This window comes from Pecten maximus, chromosome 3 (genome assembly GCF_902652985.1).
Source record: "Pecten maximus chromosome 3, xPecMax1.1, whole genome shotgun sequence".
Taxonomy (NCBI): domain Eukaryota; kingdom Metazoa; phylum Mollusca; class Bivalvia; order Pectinida; family Pectinidae; genus Pecten; species Pecten maximus.
Window position 1 is genome coordinate 17528077 of NC_047017.1, and position 24833 is coordinate 17552909.

At 33.8% G+C, this 24833-nt stretch overlaps 1 protein-coding gene across 2 annotated transcripts in view; it reads right to left on the bottom strand.

Annotated features, from left to right (window-relative positions):
* Positions 1-597: 597 nt before the first annotated feature.
* Positions 598-24833, bottom strand: part of LOC117323407 (GTP cyclohydrolase 1-like) — a 52247-nt gene continuing 28011 nt past the window's right edge. The window contains exons 4-7 of one of the 2 annotated variants that reach the window (XM_033878609.1): positions 8259-8290; positions 7961-8045; positions 7443-7537; positions 598-5606 (exon numbers count right to left, since the gene is read on the bottom strand). In XM_033878609.1, the coding sequence (XP_033734500.1) occupies positions 5575-5606; positions 7443-7537; positions 7961-8045; positions 8259-8290 (244 nt within the window). In that variant the 3' untranslated portion in view covers positions 598-5574. Of the gene's footprint in view, positions 5607-7394; positions 7538-7960; positions 8046-8258; positions 8291-24833 lie in introns of both variants that reach the window. The other variant, XM_033878608.1, reaches the window with a different exon arrangement.

Consider the following 24833-nt stretch of genomic DNA (forward strand, 5'->3'; position numbering starts at 1 on the left):
TGATCTCCAGTACTATAATTGTGACTTAAAGCACATTATTATGATTTTCATGCTAATTTCCAGTCTACTTATTATTCATTTTGTAGGAGTTGTTAGAAGATAACATAGCTTGCAGAGTGGGTAAATATTTGGAATTAGTTTTTTAAAAGTAGGTCAAAGATCACAGTCAAGTCAGCAGGTCTGCAAATGTAGTATCAACGGAAAGGTCTCGTCACAAGAAACATACATGTCAAATACTTAAGCTGTATCCTCATCAGCATTGACACATTACTGTTTTATATAAAAACCTTTAACCTAGTATAGCAATAGCTCCACTGGACTTAACCCTGGTAAGCTACAAATACATTTTTGTATATTATTTTAAATTCTACAGTGTGAAAATTATTCTTTGAATGATTTCTATATAAAGTAAATCATTTTTGTAAAACATATTTCAACTATATATTTATACAAATGTTTTGTAAAGGAATTTGTGTAACAAGAAATCAAATCTCTTGATAATTAGGATTAATTTCTAATTAGTATTACAATTCCATTAATATTTTCTTCTTTCGTTTCGATGTTCACTTCTACAAAAGCAATTAAATAACACACCAGTTTGTTTAAATCACTGTATTTCACGAAACATTTTATAACAATTAATTCTGTACCTCATTTTCTCCACCATATATCATATATATATATATATTAAAGTATATCAAACATAAATATCATAAAATTATATTTCTCTAGATATGAGCAGCTGTATACTCAAAAGTTAAATAGTAAATATAACACTTTCATCCTTCTTCCACTCCTGTTTTGTTAGCTCACACCGATTCACAGGTAACTAAATATGGTCAAGAGCAACTTCAGTCACTCACACCTGTACTACAGGTAACAAATGTAGTTAACGGTAAAAAAAAAATAGATTAATTATCTACATATCTGAAGATAAATCTTGCTTGTCCAACATGAATTCATCGAAAAGTCATAATGAGATGGCTAGACAGATCATGACAAAGAGCTAATACACGAATCTTCCCCCTTATTTTTTTGTGATTTCAAAAATGGTTTTGATGGCATTTAGAGTTTGTGATGTTCGAAATACTATGAAATATAAAGATTATCCTCGATACATAAAAAGTTGACTAAATGTGTAAAATGTCTTTTTAGGTCTAAATAGGTTGTAAAAAGTAACTATATAAATAAATATTTTAAGTACAATTTTGAAATTAGATGGTTTATGTAATGTACTAGAGAATGTCTAAGAGAGGAATTGGCACAAATTTCCAACCCAGTGCATGTCCACATATTAATAATCCTAAAACTCCATCAATGATAATATAACCGTTTTGAAGTGAAATCTCGTAGATGTTTGCCTTATACTATAAAAATCTTCAAATATATGATATTTCCTCGGTTAATCCTGCATGACTGAGATTATTCAAGATTTAACTTAAAAAAAATGACCTCTATAACTGTCAACTAATGGGAGGTAATAATGTTTGTCTTGTACTCATTTGAATTTTTGAAAAACTAAAAAAATCTTGGTCCATGAAGTCTTATTCATACAACAATTTAGAATTCAACATCCAAAACATGGTCCATTTGTGAAAAATGAATATTCAGCACAAAACTGCAACGGTATGATGAAAGATCATCAAATTACTTAAGTCTCATTTAAAATAAAAATAATCCAAAAATTAATGATTATTTGGACAACACCTGATCTCAAAATCGGACTATGTTAAAAAAACTTCCAACAATATGTATATTGGTATAAATAATCTCATGATAAGATTTTATACATCAATAAATATACCAGTTAAAACAACAAATAAAACAATATGACCATGATTAACCAGAATCGACATCTAATGGACTCGAGATACATGTAAATGGTTTATATACCAGCATGACCTACATAATATCTGTACATATCCTTTTGTAAAGGGAAGGAGTAAAGAATAATACCTTTCTGTTCTAAGGTTTTAACTTTTAAACTCTTACTATCCAAGGGGACATCCTACCATTAGACTAAAGGGAAATTCAGGGTATTCTCTTAAAACTTTTACATAACTTATTATTTCAGACGTTTCCCCCAAAGACAACCAAAACATAGACTGTAAAGAAGCCTCTCAGTCTCCGATAGCTTACTGTTGATTAGCACGATATTTCTCTTGCCAGGTACAATGACAAGGTGTCAGAGCCAGAGGAAACTCGGGCTAACAGTTGATCAACAATTCTGTAACAAAAAGGAGTGATTGAGAAATATCCTGCCCCTGCTGGGCGCTGAAGCTCTTGCTCTATATACAAACATACTATCATTGGACTACAGGGAAATTCCCACTAGCCTAATCTAGTAAGGTGGCCTTATCCTGTCAACTGTTTACACTACTTCCTCCTATACAAAGCCTTTCATCCAAAGAGAACCACAACCCAGGCTCTTTGGCCTGATCCAAGACCATGCTGGGGCTTGAACTAGCGACTTCTTGCTTTCCAAGCAGACACTCTGCTATTAAAAGTTTAAAGGGAAATTTTAACCAGTCTGAGCTAGTAAGGTTACCCTCATACTTTCCACTTTTACTAAAATGATGAATACAAAATGTACCAGGTAATTGTAATTGTCATGATTAAGGAGAAAGGGAATATTTCATCTTCAATAAATTGTTACAACCTTTAGAACTTGTAATTTACATGTAAGCAACTTCACTTAATAATGCTGTATCAAGTATCGCTGTATAATTATTAAATATTTCTATTAAGAAATTCAACATACAGGGTATTGTGACTTTCCTTTTTCACATCTTTATTCACAAAAAAAAGAAAAAAAAAAAAAGGAAAAAAAAAAAGAAAAAAAAGTATAGATTAATAAATATTCAACACAACAACATGATTAGATTAAAGTACATTTGTACTTTTTGAACCGGGTTAACAGTCATGAATGCTCAAAATGTTTTCAAAATCATACAGTTACAAAATGGAACATATTGGAATGCTATTATTGTAATATTGTAAGTTACCATTACAACAGAAACATAGGCAAGAATAAAATTATACAAAATACACATATCTTCCTCAATACATACATTAAATATATATATATATATATATAAAAAAAAATTAACAAAACAAAATAAATTCATGAACTTATTGTCTACCTAACAATAATTGGAATGCCTTTTGATTAATGACTAGACTCAACACTGTAATTAAAATACAATGTAATTCACTGGGAATCAGGAATCTTTGAACTCCTTAAAGACAGACAGAGAAAAAAATAACAACAGAGAACTCTACTGTTTATCACTGTAAACATGACTATTTCTGCCAGTTAGGTCACCTACATGTATACGCATGGGAGTTATTTTTGCGAATTTTTCTTTTTCACCTGTTCCATAATACGTACCACAATTCACAAAATAACACATGGGAGAGTTTTCATGGCTGAATGAACTTCCCATTTTTAGCGTAAATTTTCCCATCACATTAATTTCCATGTTTACAGTACTTCTCATTGTGGTCTCACAATATTTGTATACTGTTCAAAGGGAGACAACCCAAAACACCATTTGGATCATGACAAAAGAGACTAAAATCTTGATCTCCAAATGTATTTCTTGACCTTTCTGTCCTAAAATCCAAATCTTTTAAGCTTTTAAATGTTCCCACCTCTAAAAATCCCATTTCAAGGTTCCCTTGATTGTATTTGAAACTTAACTTCTCATGGACATAACATGATAACAGAAAGATATTTAGCTACATGCTTCTAATATATACGTGTACATGTATAGTAAGGTAAAATGCCACATGTTCCAATTCCACCAATTCAAATGACACATATTTAAACTTTCAATAATCCGAGCTCGTGTTTTGTCCACCAAATTATGTATTTACTTGTTCTTACAAAATCATATATTTGAACATTTGCGTGAACTTTGAACTTGTATGTGTTACCCAAAAGTGGTTTGGATATATTGAGGAATCAACATTTTTTCAGTGGCGAAACCTCCTACAGTGTTATTCTGTACTACATATGTAGACAAAGCTAAATGAAAATCTATTGTCACCGTAACTGAGCTAAAGGACAATGGTACTACAGTAACAAATCTATCACTTTTTAACAATATGCTACATAACAATTAATATGCAACATAACAATGGCATTGTCATGGGAGTCAATTAGCATTTTAAGGACATATTAATCATAATGGTATCTGTCTTCTGTCCTACGGAGAAAATAATCTGGGATTTTTTACTTCTTTTCCCATTAATCACTAAGATATTGATAACCAATAAAACCAGCGAGCATCAAAATATCACAGAAATCATCCAGGGGAGATTACTTTGTTAATACTAAAAAAAAATAAAAGGAAAACATACTCCTTTAACCTAGAAAACATTTAAATAAATGTAAATGTACTCATACTATAATTTTAAAACAAACTCAATAAAATGCTTATATTCAATGACAGATTTCCTAAAATCTACATACCACTCAGTCATACATGTATATATATGAAGTTATAAAAGGGAGCAGGTAGGAAAAACAAAAATCCACCCACGATCATATATATACACTGTATATACTAAGTCCATGATCAACCTTAATTTGATATACTGTACACCTGAATTATGATATATTGTAGTGGCCACTGTTCATAATTCTAGGACACAGCAACAGAACCAAGCGGTCCGTTGAGATGCTGAAGGCCGTAATAGTGGATGCTAAATCTGTTAATTAATAATTACGGTAAAACCACAACCCTGTATGTACATATCCCTCATTGTGACCCTCAATGTCTAAATCTATTACATAACACTATCATCCTTGATAGTTTGAACATTTCACTCAGTTCTTTTAATACATGTATCACATCATACATCTTTACTCACTTAACAAAGGTCATGTATCATGTAAATTATCAACAATGAAATTATACTCAAGGGATATTTTTAAAAAATAACTTCATTTCAGAATGTGTCATAAAATCAATTATTAAGACAAGAATTCAAGTATCATCCTCCATACTCCAGGGGTTACATTCACTTTCACTCTGTATCGTTAGAATAGGTCATTTTAAACAAAATTTTAGACTCAGTCACTGTCATCCTTTTAATGAAATGAAAAGACAACTTCGATCCTTTGATGTATAAAAAAAATGTTGTAGTCGCTGTACTGTCAAGTTGACTGGCTTTGAGTTTGCTCGTCTCTCTCTGTAATCTTCAAAAGAAACACATTAGCTTAGCGACTGGTCAGGTTTTTATTCCTGACACCAATCAAATGTCTAGTCGTATGCCTTCAATTTTGCTGTGCAGAGAGCGAAAGTAAATGTAACCCCTGGAGCATCAAGAATGGTGTATATATATTCTACTAGACACCATCCAATGCTCATTCCTTCTCAAAACAATCCTAACAACAGTACAATCACACAAATAATTCCATCTCGAGCAACAAGTAAATCAGGCATCCATCTTAAACAACCTTTCTATAACCTCTCACACATAAATATGGTATAATTCTCTGTTTACAACTCAGGCAGGCAGAAATACAGGGCAGGCAGGGCTATCATGTCAGTGTCTCAAAGTTTGTCAGAGCTGTGTCCGGCGCAGCAGGGATACACCTGTAAAAAAAAGTACCTTTCTGTCAAATATTGGTTAAACATTCATATAGATGAAAAATATGCCATACATTTAACATGAAAAATATACTGTTATGCATTTTGAACAGTCATTGATGTTAAAAAAAAAACTGTATGAAACAAGCATACTGGGTAATGTCCCCTACAGGCCACCACTAAAATTAGTAACAGTGACCTTGACCCAAATATTGAGAAACTCGAACTTGGCCGAGATATTATGGTCCTTTATCATTGCGGGAAGTTTGATCAAAATGCCTCAAGGAATGAAGCCGCTAGAGTGCTGACTAAGTTTTGTGTTAAACCATTCGTACAAGACAATGATAAAATGTCTTTTGGCTGACCCAGTTAATCTCTCGGTTGAATGACCTCACTTTAAATTTATCTTCAGTTAATGTAACCATGCCATGCTAGCTGTCTCACGCCTAACTAAGTCTATGAAACTAAATTGACAGAACTATAACATACCTGTCAAGATTGGACGGGAGACTCCCGAATATTCAATACGAAAATCAAATTCTCCAGTTTGAAATTAATGACCCGCGCTGGGTATAGTATAACAAATACATGTTGCTGTTTCAAACTACACATGCAAAATGATTAAAATGAATATGACAGCTGACAGTAAACATTAGCAGAACTGATTAATTGAAAAATCTGTCCTTGCTAATTAAGCTTTGAGTGTATATTTCGGAGAAATTCGCAACATAGTTTAGTCGAGATTGTAAGAGTGATAGAAATCATGTGCTGTGTGAATACTTTACATTAAATATTTGTATGTGTTTTTTTGACTTCAAACTAATAATTCTAAATTATCATGTTTGTTCCTATTATTGGTAATTTAAGAGTAGTGTAGACAATAAAATGTTTTTCTTTTACAAATATAAGTACAGAGTACACTACAAAGATATCTTTCTTGTGTCCTGAAGAGTAACAAGATAGAAATCTTTTTGTGTGGGACCATGCTCTGATGGTGTTTTTTATAGGTACTGTGATATGGAGGTGGTGTAGAACTGATGGCAATGTTTTGATGGCGTTCATGTGTCAGTGAATTGAATACAGAGGTAGTGGCAATCAGTGATGGTGGTGAATTGATGGCATTCAGGTGTCAGTGAATTGAATACAGTAGGTAGTGACAAGCGGTGATGGTGGTGTTTTGATGGCATTCATGTGTCAGTGAATTGAATACAGTAGGTAGTGACAAGCGGTGATGGTGGTGTTTTGATGGCATTCATGTGTCAGTGAATTGAATACAGAGGGAGTGGCTAGCAGTGATGGTTATGAATTGATGGTATTCATGTGTCAGTGAATTGAATACAGAAGAGATGACTAGTAGTGATGGTGGTGTTTTGATGGCGTTCATGTGTCAGTGAATTGAATACAGAGGTAGTGGCAATCAGTGATGGTGGTGAATTGATGGCATTAATATTCATGTGTCAGTGAAATGAATACAGTAGGTACTGGCAATCAGTGATGGTGGTGTTTTGATGGCATTCATGTGTCAGTGAATGAATACAGCGGTAGTGACAAGTTGTGATGGCGGTGTTTTGATGGCATTCATGTGTCAGTGAATGAATACAGCGGTAGTGACAAGTTGTGATGGCAGTGCTTTGATGGCATTCATGTGTCAGTGAATTGAATACAGAAGAGGTGACTACCGGTAGTAGTGATGGTGGTGTTTTGATAGCATTCATGTGTCAGTGAACTGAAGTTGATGTTCTATGAATGATGTTAGTAAGTTGGTGTTAGTAAGCTGTAGACTAGTATGCTTACTGTGTGTGATCTATCTGCCCGAACATGTAAGAGTGAGGAACTCCTCACGTGTTTTAGGATCCTCCCGGAATACACCAAGCATTGTACTCGTCACTGTCTTACTGTTCAGCTTCTGGACCCCTCGCATCACCATACACATGTGTCTGTAACAAAAATACATATATAATCACTATACATGTGTGTTTGTAACAAAAATACATATATAATCACCATACACATGTGTCTAGAAAGAAAAACACAGATATAATCACAATACACTTGTTCCTGTAAGAAAGACACATATAATCACAATACACATGTGTCTGCATTATCACAAGTATTCAAGGTTACTGAGTATATTCTTATACAGAATTTTCACTGTCGGGACCAAACTTTTACTTCCAGTTATACAGGGTCTTCAAGTTATCAGAATTAATATGATAATGAAGTTTGATTGCATGTGAATACACTTGAAAATTTTAAGTGACCTTGACCCTTTAAAATTGATGAAACCTTTTATTTCGAAAGTGGAAAGATATGACTTTTGACCTTGGACGGACAGGAAGAGCTAGGGAAGGTGGACTTACGTAGCTTCAATCACCACACCTACACCGGAAGGCTGTATCGCTTCTGTGATGGCCACAGCTATCTGCTTTGTCAGACGTTCTTGCACTGGAAAATTAACATAGAAACATTAGTTTTATTTATATGAAAGAAAATCTAACAGCAAGATCTTATATATATATATGTGTGTGTTTACTAAGTTTTTAAATAAACAAATGTTATCATCTCAAATTAAAAGAAATGAGTTGTATTTGAACTATTAAGGATCAAACGACCAGTACATTACTGATTTTATAGATTGGTATGTGTTGAAATGCTCACCCTGTAACCTTCTGCTGTAGATTTCTACAATCCTGGAAGTAAAAATTAATAAACATTAATTCAAAAATATAAAAATATAAGTTTATGTTATACTGAGATCAATTTCAAGGTTTGGCTGCATCCAGCTGCTAATTTTTTAAAACAATGTTGCTTTCATTAGTTTTGATGAAATGATGGATATGCTGATTGAATAAAATTTGTTATGGTGATAACGTAGGTCTCAAGCTTATAACATATGAGATTCAGCTTTTGGTTTATTTTGTTTAACGTCCTATTAACAGCTAGGGTTGTTTAAGGATATGCTTGGTTTTGGAGGTGGTGGAAAACCGGAGTACCTGGTTTTCGAACTTGCAACCCAGAGGTGGAGGGCTAGAGATAAAGTGTCGGGACGCCTTACCAATTGGCCACTGCGGCCCCTCAGAGATTGAGCTCTGCATCGTACTTGACTGTCACCAGTATCATTAGCCATTCGGTAATCAGATGCTAGCTGCCTTAGGTTAGTTTGTTTTAATACAAATCTGACAATTTCCTTTTGTTTGAAAACAAAATTGAGAATTGCAGATAACAAACAGTGCTATCTATCTACAAAGAGCTCCTTTTATAATTTTTGTTCATATACACAAATCAGGCCAACTTTGGCATGACTTTATACATATCTGGTATCGTCATGGGAAACCAATGAGACTGCATTGTCACTTTGACATTGCAGAGTCTCGATGGTTTATGGGGATACACTGCGATATAAATGATATCATTTTACAAAGCTCGGGATGCTGGTTGCATCATTGTTCCACTTTATCGAAACAATTGATAGACAGGTACCATCAAGTCAAGGGCCCAATGTGTAATGTGGCAATGTTTTTTGTCCCCTCACCTACAATATTTATATAGGTTTAACATCGATTTATATCTGTTTATACAAGTCAAATTATGTTAGATATTTTAGGAGGGTGCTTGATATTACAGGAATAGTAACATGTAATTTATACTTTATTGTCATTTAATAAAACATCTATTTTCAGTCGTAACTGATGTACTGGTTATTTTCACTATCACAAAGCTTGACTGTCTGGTGTGAATCATAGCAGTTACATAATTTTGCATGATCTGACAAGTACTGATACATCATAAAAGGGACTAGAAATTTGTTGTTTTTTTTAAATTCTTTTAAATAAAAAAAAAAATCTGTTCTTTCCTATAGAACAACTTGTTTTATAATCTCATTTTCATAAGATTGGCAATCTTGGTGATTTTGATTTTTCTGAACAAATGACCATTAAAACAATACATGTAAGTACAATATCATCATATGGTTGAACATCTACCATCATGATATACCATAGCCATTTAATGTTTTATATCCAACGATATGAGTTAAAGAACTGAGCCTCCAAAATATTCTACTCCCTGATACATAGGGAGAGAAGATAAACTTCATGTTAAGTAGATAATTACTTTAATAAACAACTTGACCTTTAACCTTTCCAAACTTTGATGATATTCAGGAGTTATAAACAGCATATCAATACATCAGTCATTTATTAATCTATCTGATCGGCCAACAAGACACAATTTCATTAACAAAAACAATAATACTGCATTACTGCCGAGTAATAAAAACACCGAAAAGCCTTTGTGGAAAAACTTCGGATCGTTAATCTTTCTATGTGATTGCGTGTGTATCAGCGAATTTCATCCTGTTACAATAGAAATCTTCATGTCAAGCTCTACTCCTCCGAAACTGATGAAAAAAACTGAAATGTTATTAAATTAATTTATTTGGAAACGTTTTTCCAGACAGATGAAACATGATGAAGTTGGTATCGAGGAATTTGTCACATTAAGCCGTCCTACTGTAGGGTTGTATCTAGTACTGTAAGGCTATTAATCAAGAGTGGAGCCTTGGGCATACGCTACCCTCCAATGGGTCCATTTTCTGTGTGTACGCATTTAGTAATAACTTCCTAAAAATAGAATTCAATTGTCTGAATTCACTGTTATGGAAGTAGTAATTTACGGATGTGTATTAAACAAGAGTGAGGAAACGTTTTTGTCTACAATGCATTTCCTGAACCTTACTATCAGATTAAGCCTATCTGCCATCTAATTTATTTTTTTTGAAAACTGATCCGATTTTGAAAATATCCTAAACTGAATAGATTTCTAGGGTTCTTGTGTAATGTTTGGTGAACACACTGTGTGCTCTATATACAGAAAGCTCAAAGCAATGTATAGGTTGTCACTGTGTTTTTTGTTTCTTCAATCTATAATAAAAACTAACAATAGAAAAGGGAAATGAAAATTAGTTCAGTCTACAAATAATGGACTAGTGAAAGACCAATTAATTCAGTCTACAAAATTCAGTCTAGTCTACATATAACGGAATAGTGAAATGCCAATTAATTTAGTCTTGTGAAATGCCAATTAATTTAGTCTTGTGAAATGCCAATTAATTCAGTCTAGTAAAAGGCCAATTAATTCAGTCTACAAATAATGGAATAATGAAAAGCCTATAAATTAAGCCTACAGATATAAGAACACCACATTTTCTGTGTTACAATGACACACACTTTTATACTGAAAGTATATACAGTAATTTGATGTGTGCTCTAATTTTCCACAATTTTATGAAATTTCAGAAAATTTTTTACTTAAGGAACCTTCCTTAAATTCTGTAATGCTTTTCAATGAAAAAAAATGAGTTAAGGAATATTGATAGTTAACTCATTATGGCTACAACAGTTAAGTACAAGATTTCATCCTAGAACAAATGTTGTTCTGATTCCAAAGAATTTGCATATGTCTATCTTAGTATAGCAATATAGTGTCGTTCAAGTATAATGTGTACTTAGTACAGTTGTATTACATATTTTGTATACTGTTGCTATGATACACATGTTTATCATTTTAATGTTAACAGTGTGTTACTTATAACTGAGGTTAGATACATCAATGTTACTTATAACTGAGGTTAGATACATCAATGTTACTTATAACTGAGGTTAGATACATCAATGTTACTTATAACTGAGGTTAGATACATCAATGTAACTTATAACTGAGGTTAGATACATCAATGTTACTTATAACTGGTTAGATACATCAATGTTACTTATAACTGAGGTTAAATACATCAATGTTACTTATAACCGAGGTTAGATACATCAATGTTACTTATAACCAAGGTTAGATACATCAATGTTACTTATAACCGAGGTTGGATACATCAATGTTACTTATAACCGAGGTTGGATATATCAATGTTACTTATAACCAAGGTTAGATACATCAATGTAACTTATAACTGAGGTTAGATACATCAATGTTACTTATAACTGAGGTTAGATACATCAATGTTACTGATAACTGTGGTTAGATACATCAATGTTACTGATAGCTGTGGTTAGATACATCAATGTTACTTATAACTGTGGTTAGATACATCAATGTTACTTATAACTGTGGTTAGATACATCAATGTTACTTATAACTGAGGTTAAATACATCAATGTTACTTATAACCGAGGTTAGATACATCAATGTTACTTATAACCGAGGTTGGATATATCAATGTTACTTATAACCAAGGTTAGATACATCAATGTAACTTATAACTGAGGTTAGATACATCAATGTTACTGATAACTGTGGTTAGATACATCAATGTAACTTATAACTGAGGTTAGATACATCAATGTTACTGATAACTGTGGTTAGATAAATCAATGTTACTTATAACTGAGGTTAGATACATCAGTGTTACTTATAACCGAGGTTAGATACATCAATGTTACTTATAACTGGTTAGATACATCAATGTTACTTATAACTGAGGCTAGTTACATCAATGTTACTTATAACTGAGGTTAGATACATCAGTGTTACTTATAACTGAGGTTAGATACATCAATGTTACTGATAACTGTGGTTAGATACATCAATGTTACTTATAACTGAGGTTAGATATATCAATGTTACTTATAACCGAGGTTAGATACATCAATGTTACTTATAACCGAGGTTGGATACATCAGTGTTACTTATAACTGAGGTTAGATACATCAATGTTACTTATAACTGAGGTTAGATAAATCAATGTTACTTATAACTGATGTTAGATACATCAATGTTACTTATAACTGTGGTTAGATAAATCAATGTTACTTATAACCAAGGTTAGATACATCAATGTTACTTATAACCGGGGTAAGATAAATCAATGTTACTTATAACTGATGTTAGATACATCAATGTTACTTATAACTGTGGTTAGATAAATCAATGTTACTTATAACCAAGGTTAGATACATCAATGTTACTTATAACCGGGGTTAGATACATCAATGTTACTTATAATCAATGTTACTTTTAACTGAGGTTAGATACATCAATGTTACTTATAACTGAGGTTAGATGCATCAATGTTACTTATAACTGAGGTTAGATACATAGATACATCAATGTTACTTATAACTGAGGTTAGATACATCAATGTTACTTATAATCAATATTACTTGTAACTGAGGTTAGATACATCAATGTTACTTATAACTGAGGTTAGATACATCAATGTTACTTATAACTGAGGTTAGATACATCAATGTTACTTATAACCGAGGTTGGATACATCAATGTTACTTATAACCGAGGTTGGATATATCAATGTTACTTATAACCAAGGTTAGATACATCAATGTAACTTATAACTGAGGTTAGATACATCAATGTTACTTATAACCGAGGTTGGATAAATCAATGTTACTTATAACTGAGGTTAGATACATCAATGTTACTTATAACCGAGGTTGGATAAATCAATGTTACTTATAACTGAGGTTAAATACATCAATGTTACTTATAACTGAAGTTAGATACATCAATGTAACTTATAATCAATGTTACTTTTAACTGAGGTTAGATACATCAATGTTACTTATAACTGAGGTTAGATACATCAATGTTACTTATAACCGAGGTTGGATAAATCAATGTTACTTATAACTGAGGTTAGATACATCAATGTTACTTATAACCGAGGTTAGATAAATCAATGTTACTTATAACCAAGGTTAGATACATCAATGTTACTTTTAACTGAGGTTAGATACATCAATGTTACTTATAACTGAGGTTAGATAAATCAATGTTACTTATAACCAAGGTTAGATACATCAATGTAACTTATAACTGAGGTTAGATAAATCAATGTTACTTATAACTGAGGTTGGATATATCAATGTTACTTATAACCAAGGTTAGATACATCAATGTTACTTGTAACTGAGGTTAGATAAATCAATGTTACTTATAACTGCATGAGGTTAGATACATTAATTTTACGTATAACTGCGATTAGATACATCAATGTCACTTGTAACTGAGGTTAGATACATCAATGTCACTTGTAACTGAGGTAGGATACAGTTTTTGACATACTGACATTATAGGTATAATCTGTAGGAATCCTTTTGTTTTAGCATAATTAATCCATTGTATCACTTAATTTGATGAAGGTATAATTTTATTTCGGAATACATTCCTTAGATATATATCTTCTGGTACATCCCGGCATTAGTATATTGCTTCATGTCATTGAAGTATAGCATTTTAACCTTTTTGTGTTGCTCTTTGACGCATGAATCCATTTTCTTATCAAATGTATTGAGTACCTGTGAAAGCTAGCTGTTGATATCCCGACCAGTAAACGAGATGGAGTAACCGATGCAATTATCATTCAGAGTCTGTATCAAGTTATCGATTGTCTAAATAAGGAAACATGCCATCAATCTTGTTTCTAATAGATTCACTTGAAGAGTAATTGCTGTGTTATGATGCACACAAAAGCATTCACCAAATACTCCAAACATGACTTGTAACAGCAATGCCGTTAATACAAGAGAGATATAGTAGAGATCATGTTCACTGTTAAACCACCCCATAAACATGTATACCATATCATAAACAGTAGGAGGCCGAAAGTGAGATCGCAAAATCCAATTCTACTATAAATCCTCATGGGGTATAATTTTTTTTTCAATGAATTTTCCTGAATTTATTGATAAGCCGATTTTAGCAAAACTTTGCATGCTGGAAGATATTGGCTTAAAGTTCCTTTTTATAATATTTTCATTAATTTCCGTTGCCATTAACTAGAGAAATCAAAAGTATTTAAAACATGATTATTTACAACATGATCATTAGAAATCTGGATTATTACTTGAGTCCAGTGTTTCAAAGTCCCATTGCAATAATGGTTCCATAGATTGTCCCAAGGCCTGGGTGGTTGTTAGGACATAACTGACAAAATATAATATTCGGGCCTTTCAAATTTACGAGGAGTTCATGAATACATATTAGCATATATGTATAGGAAAACAGATTTCTGAGTACAAAAATCTGACTATTGATTAGAAATACGTCCATTTTAACTCAGCTGAGGAATATTTCCGTATTCTAGACACTGGCATGGTTATCCATGGATGAACATTTAAGCTGATGATTGGTGAGTGGATTGGCATTAAATATTGTGATTTACTGTGAAAAAATATAAAACTCCCCTGCTTCTTTAGCATGGTGCATGCATGTATTACAGAAAAAAAGAAGAAATATTTTGTGCTTCCAACAGGGATTGAAACGTGTGCTCCCTTAGCAGCTTCCAATATGCTTTTCTAACAATATGAAAATTCCCTTAGTACATAAAACTAGAAGCTGGCAACCATAAACTTATTTTCAATAAGTCCCTGCATAAATGCTGCCACATTTAGAACTTGTGATCACATACAGAAGATGGATGACACGTGTGATCACATACAGAAGATGGATGATATGTAATGTGATCACATACAGAAGATGGATGACACATAATGTGGTCACATAGAGAAGATGGATGACATGTAATGTGATCACATACAGAAGATGGATGACACTTAATGTGATCACATACAGAAGATGGATGACATGTAATGTGATCACATACAGAAGATGGATGACACGTAATGTGATAACATACAGAAGATGGATGACACGTAATGTGATCACATACAGAAGATGGATGACACGTAATGTGATCACATACAGAAGATGGATGACACGTAATGTGATCACATACAGAAGATTGATGACATCTAATGTGGTCACATACAGAAGATGGATGACACGTAATGTGATCACATACAGAAGATGGATGACACGTAATGTGATCACATACAGAAGATGGATGACACGTAATGTGATCACATACAGAAGATGGATGACACGTAATGTGATCACATACAGAAGATGGATGACATGTAATGTGATCACATACAGAAGATGGATGACACGTAATGTGATCACATACAGAAGATGGATGACATGTAATGTGATCACATACAGAAGATGGATGACACATAATGTGGTCACATGCAGAAGATTGATGACACGTAATGTGATAACATACAGAAAATGGATGACACGTAATGTGATCACATACAGAAGATGGATGACACAAAATGTGATCACATACAGAAGATGGATGACACATAATGTGATCACATACAGAAGATGGATGACACATAATGTGATCACATACAGAAGATGGATGACATGTAATGTGATCACATACAGAAGATGGATGACACATAATGTGATCACATACAGAAGATGGATGACACATAATGTGATCATACAGAAGATGGATGACACATAATGTGATCACATACAGAAGATGGATGACACGTGTGATCACATACAGAAGATGGATGATATGTAATGTGATCACATACAGAAGATGGATGACACATAATGTGGTCACATAGAGAAGATGGATGACATGTAATGTGATCACATACAGAAGATGGATGACACTTAATGTGATCACATACAGAAGATGGATGACATGTAATGTGATCACATACAGAAGATGGATGACACGTAATGTGATAACATACAGAAGATGGATGACACGTAATGTGATCACATACAGAAGATGGATGACACGTAATGTGATCACATACAGAAGATGGATGACACGTAATGTGATCACATACAGAAGATTGATGACATCTAATGTGGTCACATACAGAAGATGGATGACACGTAATGTGATCACATACAGAAGATGGATGACAGATAATGTGATCACATACAGAAGATGGATGACACGTAATGTGATCACATACAGAAGATGGATGACATGTAATGTGATCACATACAGAAGATGGATGACACGTAATGTGATCACATACAGAAGATGGATGACACATAATGTGATCACATACAGAAGATGGATGACACATAATGTGATCACATACAGAAGATGGATGACACTGTAATGTGATCACATACTTCTGTAATGTGATCACATACAGAAGATGGATGACACATAATGTGATCACATACAGAAGATGGATGACACATAATGTGATCACATACAGAAGATGGATGACATGTAATGTGATCACATACAGAAGATGGATGACATGTAATGTGATCACATACAGAAGATGGATGACATGTAATGTGATCACATACAGAAGATGGATGACATGTAATGTGATCACATACAGAAGATGGATGACATGTAATGTGATCACATACAGAAGATGGATGACACATAATGTGATCACATACAGAAGATGGATGACATGTAATGTGATCACATACAGAAGATGGATGACATGTAATGTGATCACATACAGAAGATGGATGACACATAATGTGATCACATACAGAAGATGGATGACACATAATGTGATCACATACAGAAGATGGATGACATGTAATGTGATCACATACAGAAGATGGATGACACGTAATGTGATCACATACAGAAGATGGATGACACGTAATGTGATCACATACAGAAGATGGATGACACGTAATGTGATCACATACAGAAGATGGATGACATTAATGTGATCACATACAGAAGATGGATGACACGTAATGTGATCACATACAGAAGATGGATGACCTGTAATGTGATCACATACAGAAGATGGATGACATGTAATGTGATCACATACAGAAGATGGATGACACGTAATGTGATCACATACAGAAGATGGATGACACATAATGTGATCACATACAGAAGATGGATGACACGTATGTGATCACATACAGAAGATGGATGACATGTAATGTGATCACATACAGAAGATGGATGACACGTAATGTGATCACATACAGAAGATGGATGACACGTAATGTGATCACATACAGAAGATGGATGACACATAATGTGATCACATACAGAAGATGGATGACACGTAATGTGATCACATACAGAAGATGGATGACACGTAATGTGATCACATACAGAAGATGGATGACATGTAATGTGATCACATACAGAAGATGGATGACACGTAATGTGATCACATACAGAAGATGGATGACACATAATGTGATCACATACAGAAGATGGATGACACATAATGTGATCACATACAGAAGATGGATGACATGTAATGTGATCACATACAGAAAATGGATGACACATAATGTGGTCACATAGAGAAGATGGATGACACATAATGTGATCACATACAGAAGATGGATGACATGTAATGTGATCACATACAGAAGATGGATGACACATAATGTGATCACATACAGAAGATGGATGACATGTAATGTGATCACATACAGAAGATGGATGACATGTAATGTGATCATACAGAAGATGGATGACATGTAATGTGATCATACAGAAGATGGATGACACATAATGTGATCACATACAGAAGATGGATGACATGTAATGTGATCACATACAGAAGATGGATGACACGTAATGTGATCACATACAGAAGATGGATGACACATAATGTGATCACATACAGAAGATGGATGACACGTAATGTGATCACATACAGAAGATGGATGACACGTAATGTGATCACATACAGAAGATGGATGACACATAATGTGATCACATACAGAAGATGGATGACACGTAATGTGATCACATACAGAAGATGGATGACAAGTAATGTGATCACATACAGAAGATGGATGACATGTAATGTGATCACATACAGAAGATGGATGACACGTAATGTGATCACATACAGAAGATGGATGACACATAATGTGATCACATACAGAAGATGGATGACACTTAATGTGGTCACATACAGAAGATGGATGACACATAATGTGATCACATACAGAAGATGGATGACATGTTATGTGATCACATACAGAAGATGGATGACACATAATGTGATCACATACAGAAGATGGATGACACGTTATGTGATCACATACAGAAGATGGATGACACGTGTGATCACATACAGAAGATGGATGACACGTGTGATCACATACAGAAGATGGATGACATGTAATGTGATCACATACAGAAGATGGATGACACTTAATGTGGTCACATACAGAAGATGGATGACATGTAATGTGATCACATACAGAAGATGGATGACACATAATGTGATCACATACAGAAGATGGATGACACGTTATGTGATCACATACAGAAGATGGATGACACGTGTGATCACATACAGAAGATGGATGACATGTAATGTGATCACATACAGAAGATGGATGACACTTAATGTGGTCACATACAGAAGATGGATGACATGTAATGTGATCACATACAGAAGATGGATGACACATAATGTGGTCACATAGAGAAGATGGATGACACATAATGTGGTCACATAGAGAAGATGGATGACACATAATGTGGTCACATACAGAAGATGGATGACACGTAATGTGATCATACAGAAGATGGATGACACATAATATGATCACATACAGAAGATGGATGACATGTTATGTGATCACATACAGATGATGGATGACACATTATGTGATCACATACAGAAGATGGATGACACGTAATGTGATCATACAGAAGATGGATGACACATAATATGATCACATACAGAAGATGGATGACATGTAATGTGATCACATACAGAAGATGGATGACACGTTATGTGATCACATACAGAAGATGGATGACACATAATGTGATCACATACAGAAGATGGATGACACGTAATGTGATCACATACAGAAGATGGATGACACATAATGTGATCACATACAGAAGATGGATGACACGTAATGTGATCACATACAGAAGATGGATGACACATAATGTGGTCACATACAGAAGATGGATGACACTTAATGTGGTCACATACATTAGATGGATGACACATAATGTGATCACATACAGAAGATGGATGACACGTTATGTGATCACATAGAGAAGATGGATGACACATAATGTGGTCACATAGAGAAGATGGATGACACATAATGTGGTCACATAGAGAAGATGGATGACACGTAATGTGATCATACAGAAGATGGATGACATGTAATGTGATCACATACAGAAGATGGATGACATGTTATGTGATCACATACAGAAGATGGATGACACGTAATGTGATCACATACAGAAGATGGATGACATGTAATGTGATCACATACAGAAGATGGATGACACGTAATGTGATCACATACAGAAGATGGATGACACGTAATGTGATCACATACAGAAGATGGATGACATGTAATGTGATCACATACAGAAGATGGATGACACATAATGTGATCACATACAGAAGATGGATGACACGTAATGTGATCACATACAGAAGATGGATGACAGGTAATGTGATCACATACAGAAGATGGATGACACGTAATGTGATCACATACAGAAGATGGATGACACGTAATGTGATCACATACAGAAGATGGATGACACATAATGTGATCACATACAGAAGATGTATGACATGTAATGTGGTCACATACAGAAGATGTATGACATGTAATGTGATCACATACAGAAGATGGATGACACATAATGTGGTCACATACAGAAGATGGATGACACGTAATGTGATCATACAGAAGATGGATGACACATAATATGATCACATACAGAAGATGGATGACATGTTATGTGATCACATACAGATGATGGATGACACATTATGTGATCACATACAGAAGATGGATGACACGTAATGTGTTCATACAGAAGATGGATGACACATAATATGATCACATACAGAAGATGGATGACATGTAATGTGATTACATACAGAAGATGGATGACACGTTATGTGATCACATACAGAAGATGGATGACACATAATGTGATCACATACAGAAGATGGATGACACGTAATGTGATCACATACAGAAGATGGATGACACATAATGTGATCACATACAGAAGATGGATGACACGTAATGTGATCACATACAGAAGATGGATGACACATAATGTGGTCACATACAGAAGATGGATGACATAATAATAGATGAAATTTACAGACATTCACTTAAGTTGAATTGTACTGCAGCTACAGTGTTTCATTTTAAGTTCCACCCCTCAGCTTCCAGCGGTGATAAGTCTAACTTGTCAAGTTCAAAAACAGATTCCTATCTCAGGTAAGTACCAATGTTGCCAGGTTTGATAAAAATAAATACTAAAATGTTGAAAGTTTATTTCGTGAACTACATGTACAATTGATGAAATATGAACAGAATGTTTCCCCGACACATGTTGAAGGAGCTATGTGTATAAAATGTGCCTTTTTACCTTACTCACCTGGGTATGAGAAATAAAATTGATACAGTTTGATAGTCAATATTATTTTATAGTGCTATATGTGAATGGTAGCATTAGACTAATTAGGAGTTAGATTTCCACTACAATATCTAAACATCTAATTCAAACAGTGTAACACCTACTGTAACATGTTTACATGTATTTGTATGAATATACATATGTATATATACCCATATAGTATTTAAATAAAAAAAAAAAAAAAAAAAATTCTGATCAATAAAAGACACCTGTTCCCAATGATGTATACCGTAAATAAAAATATAGATAAAATATAGAGAAATAAATAAAATTTATAAAAAAAGCATATAAATTAATAAATACTTACAAAAAAAAAAAATTAGATAAACTATCTGATCTGTAGAAGGCACCTGTTCCTAATTATGTGTACATGTACTAAATAAATAAATAAACAAATAAATAAATAAATATTTGCAAATAAATAAATTAATAAATAATCAATTAAAATGAAATTCCTGATCAATAGAAGACACCTGTTCTTAATTAACAGTACATGTATCATTGTAATTTGTAATTTGAGAGAAAATTGAGTTTTCTAGACTAGAAATATCAAGCTTATTGACAACGGTTTTCCATTGTACACTGAAACCATGTAGCCTTCACAAAAGGTAAACCAACACGATGTACTATAGAGGAGGTGAAATGAACAATTGATAATGATTTAACCCAAGTCTTCATAATTTTGTTGTCATCATTAATCTGTTTCTGATAGTTAGAGTAAAATAAACAGTATCAAAAATAGCCCACTCTATGGATTAGCCGAACAAACACTTTATTTTTAATACCACGTTCACCTAACACACTCACTTTGATTTTACGACCAAAATAGAGCAAGTCTGCTACTGAAAGGAAATGGGTTTCCAAGCAGCTTAATGATGATTTATTAAAAGTTGTTAGGGTAACGTTCCCAGTGATCAGACTAATAACGAGCCATTCAATATACCTTCAACTGATTTGTGTGTATTGCAATAAAGACAACTTTATTATCCATAGCCGACATGGCAGGATCATAAAACATGTAGCCGACCTCAGGAATCGATACACGACGTCATCAAGTTTACGCTCGGATCACTCTTTCACTTTTTACTATGAGAAATTAGTACCAGTATGACTATACACTTTGACCAACTGAAATGAGAGGTCCACAGAACCAGGGTACCCGCTCATAACAAATCAACCTTAATAAGATTACTTAATCTAATTGTTCTTTTTGAAATATTTTTGCAATAAAATTTCGTGAAATTGATAGATAATTAGAGCAATTAATGAGAAGACGTCAGCAGTAACATGATGAATAAAAGGACATATTTCAACAACAAGTTATGAGAAAACAGCAAATTTGATATTCTAAAAAGAGAAAATTAAAAAATAAAGGTCAAATAGCATTACAACTCAGACCTATACCTATGTAATATCACAAAAGAAAAAAAAAAAAATTACAGGGAACATTTTTTCAATGAGATGTCAATGGCATATACAGTATAAGTATAGTATAGTACCATACATATTAATGATGGTGTACGTAATTCTAGATTTCAATAGCGCCCTGAAAAGCATTTTTTTTATAATCACTAACCATACAATAACTAGTTCACATCACCAATATTGTCATTTTATCAAACTACTTAACCTATTTTCATGAACCTTGCATTATACAAAGATTCAAAATCTGATTTATATTTATATATGTAGAAAAGAAGTCACTGACCTATATTTTTTTATTCTAAATCCTTTGATGTATGTGTCCTTATCAGAATAATTTCACTGCCTCTGAACATTTTCCTTATTCCCTGACTTTTGATATTTGTACTATATTAGATAATGTATATGGCCCCTGGACTACTTCATGCTTGAGTATGATATAACTATTTAATAAACTATGTGACCTATCTTATAACTTGTGCACATGTTAAATCTATTTTAATTATACTGAGGTAAGGGGCCAAAGTGGCCGAGTGGTTATCACTAGCCCTCTACTTCTGGGTCGTGAGTTCGAAACCCACGTGGGGCAGTTGCCAAGTACTGACTGTAGGCCAGTGGTTATTCTCCGGGTAATCTGGCTTTCCTCCACCTCAAAAACCTGGCATTTCCTTAAATAACCCTGGCTGTTAATTTGACAATATATAATCACGATTTCCTTTTGGTCGGTCATGGCTGATACTTAATTTCTCCCTTATCGTACCCGTCAAGTCATCAGATTTTCCGGCTATGAATTTGAGTGTTAGACTTCATCTTGTTAACTTCATGAAGATGTACATTTTAAGCATTACAAAGAACCAGTTCACCAATTTTCTTCAAAATGTGAATATGTCCAATGTTACATATTGCAGTAAAAATTAGTGAGTTATTTCCCTGGATTGGAACTTGCTCCACGCAATCTCTTAACCTTGATCTTACATCCTGAATTTCGAACTGTGAAGGTGTGCTTTTTCACACCTGTGAGTATTAACCACCGTTCTGCCGGTTCAGGAACCTAAGAGACACTCATAAGTCTTCTAAGGAGGAATAGTAAAATACACACTAGTTTTCTCTACATTGATATGAAAGAAGTTCCTTAAGCCTAAGCATCATACTACATAAACAAGAGGAAAAAGTGACAGATTTTAGTAATTCATCAAACTTACATCACAACTGAAACAAGTGCTGATTGAGAACAGCACGACTTGCCACCTAATAATTAATGACATATTTTAAACCCCCTTTGGGCCCCATAGATAAAAAATATATTATTCAACATATTGTTAAGATTTTATACTTAATACTTTAAGTATTTATAAATCAATAACCTCATCATCATGGTGATGCAGCTAGTTCTTGAGTAAGCTTGCTAAAAAGTATATGAAATTTTAGGTGGGAAGTTGCCGATACAGACTCTGACGCCAACGCAAGGGTGACTACTTAAGCCCCTCCTATTCTTTTAGCTAAAAATCAATTACATGCATTTTCAAGTATCGGCTTTTAAAATACGCTTAGTGGGCGGAATCATTAAATATTTTGTTTCGTTTAATTGCAAAAGGTCTTTGTATAAATAACCAAAAGGCCATGTAGTTTTTACGTCATCCATGCTCTCTACACTCACCGTCCTGTTGTAATACCTATGTGTACAGCATCAGAACCAGTAAATTGGTAAGTTAGAACCTTGACGGATATTACCAAACAAAACATTTTAGCATGAGCGACGTTAATGTAGGGCATTTAGATGTCCGACAATGACTACAAAAGCGATCATCTTCATTAACACCCACTACACTGGTTCCGGGCCTGTTCAATAGTGTCGTCATCACTCGAAGGAAATCAATGCAGTATCAGTGTCAGAGTACCCGACACACAATACAAGTGATACAATTATTTCCTGGTTCCTGTGTTTCACATGGCGTCATTCTGATTTGGCTTCACAAATATTGATACACTTGGTTGACATTTACAAGGTGGAGTACTTTGAACCAATATTTTCATATTTACGGTTTATAAATAGGGACAAACTTGTCAAAGGACTGGCATGGCTTCCAAATTGGGCCATATCCCTGGGAACTAATCAAAACTACGACAATTTGGCAAATTACAGTCCCTCTCAAAATGTGAAGTAAAATGCCAAGAATGGACAAATGTTTTACTGTGATATAGGTCAAAGGTCAGAATGTAGGTCAGTGACCTACTTTTGTTACATGACAAATTGCCTCATCTATGTGAAAACATACCCCAAGAAGAAAATTTCAGTGACAAGTATTGTAGAAAATGGAGCCAGAACAACCTTTTTTTCTATGATGTAGGTCAAAATGTAGGTCAGAGTGACCTATTTTTGATACATGACACATCGCCTCATCTAGGTGAGCCCAGGCCCAAAGTATAAAAGTTCCAGTGATCGACAATTAGTGTAGGAGTTAGAGCCTGGACAAGATAAAATGCAGAAGGATTGAAAAACAGAAGCACATATGAACCGA